The following is a 6,770-nucleotide window of genomic DNA, read 5'->3' on the forward strand; positions in this document are numbered from 1 at the left end:
CTGACAGATCCTGAAGCTCTGGCTCAAAGACAAGGCAGAGCAAGTAACTCAGGCCCCATTAGGTGGCCTGGGCACCATCGCCAAAGCCCTTTCAGGTAACTCTGGGAGGACTCATGCTCTGCTTTTCACTTTTCATTTCTCCTTTTTACTTATCTTCCACAATTCTAATATACACCTCCTCTCATGTGCTCCCTCTTTCCTCTATTTCAGGGAACTCTTGGGAGCCCCAGCTTTGCTCCAGCACTCTGGGGCATTCTGTGGCCATTTGAAGATGAGAACTGTGCCCTTGGGAAGCCTGCCCATATCCTGCCCAGTCCCACCAGCTCCAGTAACAAGGAAGCTGCTGCTGATCCCATCCACTCAGGCTGAGCCACCCTGCCACACCCTCAGGAGGCAACTTCCACCAGGTGCATTGCTGGGTCTAAGAGCACAGGTCTGGAATCCTGATGGTTTCCAGCTGTGGGGCCCTGGGCAGGGTAGGACTCAGTGCCTCAGTTTCCTCATTGATAAACAGGGTGACGAGAATATGAGTGTGCACTGACTGAGCACTTGCTTCTCGCATATGGACTCAGTCCTTACACTGCTTCTATGGCACTGACATCCACCATCTCCTCATTGAACAGACGCAGACATTGACACACAAAGAGGAAGAAAAACTTGCCCCGGGCTGTTGCACAGCCGACAGGTGCTGTAACTGGCTCTCTGGCTTCAGAGCCCGGATTCACAGATCGCCATAGGACATCAGTCCTATCACCTACACCTCACACAGTGAGTGGAGAGTTAAATGAGCCACCAGGAACACTACTTGTGCATAATAAATGCACACAAAAGAGGCAGCAATTATTGTCATTTTTTGCTTCACTCTCTTTCCCTTCCATAGCAGGACTTATCAGCATGCATGAGCCAGGGAAGTGCACCCACTCTTGGTTTTATCTCCGTGGGGGTGGTCAAAATGCTCAGAACTGTGTGTGACGGAGCCCGAGAGAGCAATTCTCTATTCTAAGCTCTGTTGCACTTGGGTCAAAATGGCAAACCCAGGACCACACTTCTCATGGCTCCAAGTCCTTGGCTGTTTGAACTGGACAACTAACTCATCCACCCACTCAAGAGAGGACATTGACATCCAGCACCCCCTTTCCCCAGGCGCAGGGCGGATGGGTCAGGGGGTGGGGGCGGTCCTTTGCAACCTGCACGTGGGGGCTTGGCGGGCTTTTGGAAGAGCCCTAGGAAGCAGTGTGGCCACTCTAGGCAGAAGCTGCCTGCTTCCTGTCAGGAACTCCCAGAACTCTATTCTTAGGATGCTTTCTCTTTGCCTTTAACTTTGACACCTTCCAGAAGTTACCTTGTACAAAGCAATCCTGCTGTGGCTGTAATTTACACATCACGTCACTTGTCCACCCCCTTCAACCTACTCCTGCTGCCCTGAAAAATGGCTTCTGCATCATTCCAACCACCATCCTTCCACTCATTCCTCCACAGAGAAAAGTGAGATGTGAAATCGACAGAAGGGGGGACACCTAGGGGGTAACTTCGGCTACATCCAAGCTTTGGAACTTCCCAGATTCCAGGCTGGGCATCGCTTCTACTCAGTCCGTGTTGCCATGGGAACAGCCCAGCGGTAACCAAAAGCCCCAGCTTGCCACCCAACCTGTCAGCACTCGGCGGGAGCCACTTACCGTGATGGTGTTTTCCTTGCTCTGCTTTTTCCCTGGTGATGAGGATCCCAGGTTCTGGGGAGAGAGACAAGAAACATCGTCAAAGCTGTTCTCCATATTGGACACTCTTTTTTCATTCGGGTTCCCTGAGGTGGTGGGATTGGTTAAAAGCCGCACACTGGTTCTCAGCCTGCAGTTAATTCCTAAGTCACCATATTTTGGGAGAGGGCAGGCGGCGGGAGTACCCCTGACCCCATGCTGCTCCCGTGCCCGGCTTGAGGGAGAGCTGGGGGAAGCCTCTAGCACAGGCTCTGAGAGACCTGCTCCAAACCAGCCCGCCTCTTCTCTCAGGCTGCGATCTGGGAGCTGACCCCTCGGCTGCCCTCTGCTGGTAGGTGGCTCCACGTGCTGCTTGCTGCCTGAACCTGCAGAACCCACTGGGGAGTAAAGAGTTAAGGTCGACTGCAGGCCACCACCCCCTGGCACTGAGGATTCAGAACAAGACATCTTAATCTGAACCCTCGGCTCAGATATATCAAAACCTATATACGTGCCATGTGCACTGGGGCGCTCAGCTACTTCCGCACCTTGCGGCTCTCCAACCCTGAACCGTGTTTCAGCTTCCGTTCACATTGAATTGCCTTTTTATGTCTTTTCATTGCTGGCGAGAAAACCATAGTCCCAAGTACCTCCGAGCCCACGGGCCCCCAGCAGCTTGGCCCAGTCCTAGGACAGTTCTGGTACAGAAAATTAAGGATGGCCAGCTGAAAACGCATCCTGTGAACCTGAAGGGGAGGGTCAGTTCTGGGTCTTCACTGTCCCACTAGCAGCGGTTACATTAGGGATTAACAGGGTCCCTGGGCAGGACAGGTGATGTCCATTCCTGTCCTGAGCCACTGAGCCACACAACGGCCTGGGAAGTAGTGCCCCTAAGGCACGATATGTGGTTGTTTTATGTGAGTCTTTATTCATTCTCTAGCAGGATATAAGGAAGTGATTGTGAGGACTTTACAGATAAAGGCCCAGGACAAGCATGGAGGGACTTCTCCAGCAAGCCTCAGGGACCCAGCAGCCCCCCAATCCCTGGGCCAGCACAGCCCTGCTCCACCGGGCAAGAAGAAAGTCTAGGGGTGAGGTCAGCCCCTGCCTCAGGAAGGTATCTGCTAATCAGGCCACACAGGGAGCTGGACTGAGTCCTGGATGAGGTCGCCCCACTCCCTTATTCTCATATAGACCTACTTTGGCTGGTAAGTAAAGTCAACTACTGAAAACCGATATCCTAAGGCAGCCTAGATAAAAAGGACCTCATAGATCATCCAGGTCACAGACAAGAAAGTGAACTCACTGGCCCTGACACCCTGCGAATAACCTGACTTCTTCGAGCCTTAGTTTCGCCATCTGTTACCAGTGGACCTCAAGCCTTGGAGTGTATCAGAATTAACTGAGGAATTTGCCCCAAATCGAGTTCCAGCTGCATCTCTCAGCTTCTGATCCAGCAGGCCCCGGGCAGGCTAGCGGCTCTGAGAAAGAGTCTGGGAGCCTCCCTTGGAGGTACACTGACCTATGTTCTGTCATTGCATTGAAGGTCCCTACTTGCAGCAGCTCCTATAGTAGCCCTAACAGGTTCTGGAGCAATGTCTTCTGTAGATGTTTTTAATGCATGAACTCGTCTAGCCTACCTATCCTGGACCCTCTCGAGTTATCAGTTCCGCCCTAGTGCACTTGCCAAAACTGGGCCGCACTGGAGGAAGACAGACAGAGGCTGCAGGGCATGAACTCAGGCGCCAATTTCCAAGGAGAGGAGACAGGCACAGAGCTCTCACGAAGGTTCATTCAGTGGCCAAGCAAATACAATTGACTGTTGAACAACACAGGTTAGAACTGCATGGGTCCACTCATGCATGGACTTTTTTTCACTAAATAAATGGTCAGCCCTCAGTATCCTGGGTTTCACATCCTAGGATTCAACCAACAGCAGATCAAAAATAGTATTTTCAATCTGTGTCTGGGAATCTATGGATGCAGATAGTGGGCTGAATGCATCGATCTATTTCATATAAGGGATTTGCACATCTGCAGATTTTGGTATCCACAGGGGTCCAGTACCCAATCTCCTACAAATACTGAGAAACTGTAGTTAAGTTTTGGGGGAGTCGAAAGTTATATGTGGATTTTGGACTGCACGGGGGTCAGCACCCCTAACCCCCCCATTGTTCATAGGTCAATTGTACGTGCCTGGGAGGGAAAAGGGGGAAGGGAAGTCTCTGAGATGGATTCTGCAGTTTGCAGGAGCCTCCCTGTCGTTGACATACATCACCACCACTACAGTGCTCCCATTCCAGCCCACCAGGAAGGACAACCGCAGCCTTGGCAACAGCCTGCAAGTCTATATATCAATGCTGATGATGATGGTCATAAGAAGAAGGACCAGGAGGATAACTATCAGAAGAAGAAAGCTCTGCGAGAGCTCCTACCGCCAAGTGCTTGCTTATGAGGCAGACATCAGGTCAGGCATGTGACATATCTTATTAAATCCTCACAACCCCAGCAACTTGAGTGAAATCAGCTCCATTTTATAGATGGTGAAACTGAAGCTTATAGAAACAAATTAATTTGTCCAGTGTCACAAGGCAAGTAAATAGAGGATAGTGGAACTCAAGCCTGAATAACTCTTCTCTATCTTCTGCCATCTTTCCACTTTGAGACCTGAGACAATCTCTTGTTTTACAGATATCTCCGCAGAAATCAGAAAAGATCTCCATCATCCACAAACATTAATGCTGGAATCTCCATGTCCAAGGCTCTGTAGGATGAGGCTGGACCCAAAGGTCACCCTCCTCCCTATAACCTGGGTCAATGCAAATAACGGCACTGAGGGTGGACAGTCTAAGTGTGGGTGTCAGTACTTTCTTATCTCTGCCCTACTAGCTATGCAATTTCAGCCAGTGCTAAGCTAGGGCAGAGAGGTGGGGAGGTGGGGGGGGGTGAGGGCGGAATCACCGGCTTCCTGAGGTGGCCTGAGGCTCTGTGTTTGGTGCTGATGACATGTGCCTACTGTTCCAATGTCATATAAACACAAACATATGTCATATATACACATTTTATACATATATGTGCCTCCCCCCGCCCCCATGCACACACACACTCCTTATAGCACTCAACTGAAAGGGCCCAGAAGGAATGACACGTCAGCCATGGTGAGAACACCCACTAGTTAGAAGTTGGTTTCTAAATACTATTCCCTACTAAAAGGAACTCAGGCTCCTAGGAGAAATGGCTAATTCCAAACGTCTGGTGAACCCAGAACATCTTATTGTGCTGGGAGGTAAGAAAGTGTTCAAGAAATGATGTGACAGAACAAAAGGACACAGAAGCCAGCTTAAAGGGGCTCCCACAGCCAAATCCGGGACAATCTGGGCATGAATATGAAAAGCGACTACGAATGATTAACTACAAAAGTGGTGGTGGGGAGGGGAGGGCAGAATTTCTTTATAGAAAAATGCCAATTAGAAAATCACAATTTGTAAACCCCAATGTCAAAAGGGATTCAGGCCATAATCATCAAGGATGCTCAAAGAACTGAGTGAAAAGATTTTTAGGCAACTGGATATGTACCTGGTCTGACCCTATTACCCCAACAAATTAGATTGCCAACAAATTAAAGGGGGAAAGGTACCTCTGGTAAAAAAGAAATCTGATCGGTACCACATTGACCAAGAGCTCAGACTCAGCATCACCCAATAGAGTGGTAATCTGGGTGTGTGCATTCCCCAGACATACACAATGAGAAGTACTCAATAGGCCCCAGGTGGTAATCTTGGCTAAACTGCTGAACCTGAGTCTAAGCATAAGAAAACAATCAGACCAAGAATGGAGGTCCTTCTACAAGACAAGTGACCTGGACTCTTCCCCTCCAAAAAGTCAATGTGAGGAAAGACAAAAGAATAAATGTGTAGGAAATATAGTCTAGATTAAAAGAAGACTAAAGTGATAATTCAGATGAAACAATGAATCCATGCAATGGAATATTATTTGCCTATAAAAAAAAAGAATGAAGGGCTGATACCTGCTACAACATTAATGGACCTTGAAACAGTATGCTAAGTGAAAGAAGACAGACACAAAAGACCACATATGGTATGATTCCATTATGTGAAATGTCCAGAACAGGCAAACCTATAGAGACAGAAAGTAGATTAGTGGTTGCCTAAGGCTGAGGGGCATTCTTTGTGGGGTGATGAAAATATCATATAAAATTGATTGTGATGATGGCTGCACAACGTTGTGACTATATTAAACACCACTGCATTGTACACTTTCAATGGGTGAAGTATGTGTTATGTGAATTATATCTCAACAAAGATGTTTAAAAAGGAGAGAAAGAAAAACTAAAGAGATAGAGCAACCAAGTATCCGTGTGTGAAACTTGAATGGATCCTGGACTAGGGAGAAAAGCAGCTATAAAAGACATCTTGAGGACAATTGGGGAGTTTGAATATGGATTATATACATTAAATGATATTACTGAATTAATGTTTTCAAAGTGTGCTAATGGTATTGTGGTTATATCTTCCCCTTTAAAGATACATTAGAAAATATTTACAGTTAAAATAGATCAGGAATTTGCTTTAAAATAATCCGGTGGGGGATGGAGGGGATGGGAATATAAATGAAACAAGACTGGTTGAATAACCGTAGTTAAATGGCTGATCCATGGTCCTTTATTATAGCATTCCTTCCACTTTTATAAATGTTTGCAAATGTCCATAATAAAAAAATTTTTTTTCTTTTTAATTTCCTTTGCTTATGATTCTAAAAAGTTTTCCTCCTTCCTTTTTTTTAAATCTCTCTCCAGCCTGGTTTCCTAACCTCACCTGGGCCACTCTGCTGTCACTGTGAGATGAGGACAGACAGACGGAGGGTGGTGATGGTACATGAGACAGTGGTTGGTAGACTGCAGTGAGAGAAAGTGGGGGAGGGCCATTCACGGCTGGTTCAGCAAGTCCTCCTCCCTCTCTCTCTTTTTGCCCTGTGAATAGTCTGGGTCCCACCCCCTCGGCAGGTGGGATCCAGTATGAAACCTCTCAATGGCTTCCTAGTACTATTAGGACGAAA

At 47.7% G+C, this 6,770-nt stretch overlaps 1 protein-coding gene across 2 annotated transcripts in view; it reads right to left on the reverse strand.

The window, feature by feature from the left end:
* GAS7 (growth arrest specific 7) overlaps positions 1 to 6,770 on the reverse strand; it is a 205,879-nt gene that overhangs the window by 34,136 nt on the left and 164,973 nt on the right. For both annotated transcript variants that reach the window (XM_023529945.1, XM_011358958.2), the window contains exon 5: positions 1,677 to 1,730. In XM_023529945.1, the coding sequence (XP_023385713.1) occupies positions 1,677 to 1,730 (54 nt within the window). The remainder of the gene's footprint in view (positions 1 to 1,676; positions 1,731 to 6,770) is intronic.

The sequence above is a fragment of the Pteropus vampyrus genome, unplaced genomic scaffold (assembly GCF_000151845.1).
Source record: "Pteropus vampyrus isolate Shadow unplaced genomic scaffold, Pvam_2.0 Scaffold44, whole genome shotgun sequence".
Taxonomy (NCBI): Eukaryota; Metazoa; Chordata; class Mammalia; order Chiroptera; family Pteropodidae; genus Pteropus; species Pteropus vampyrus.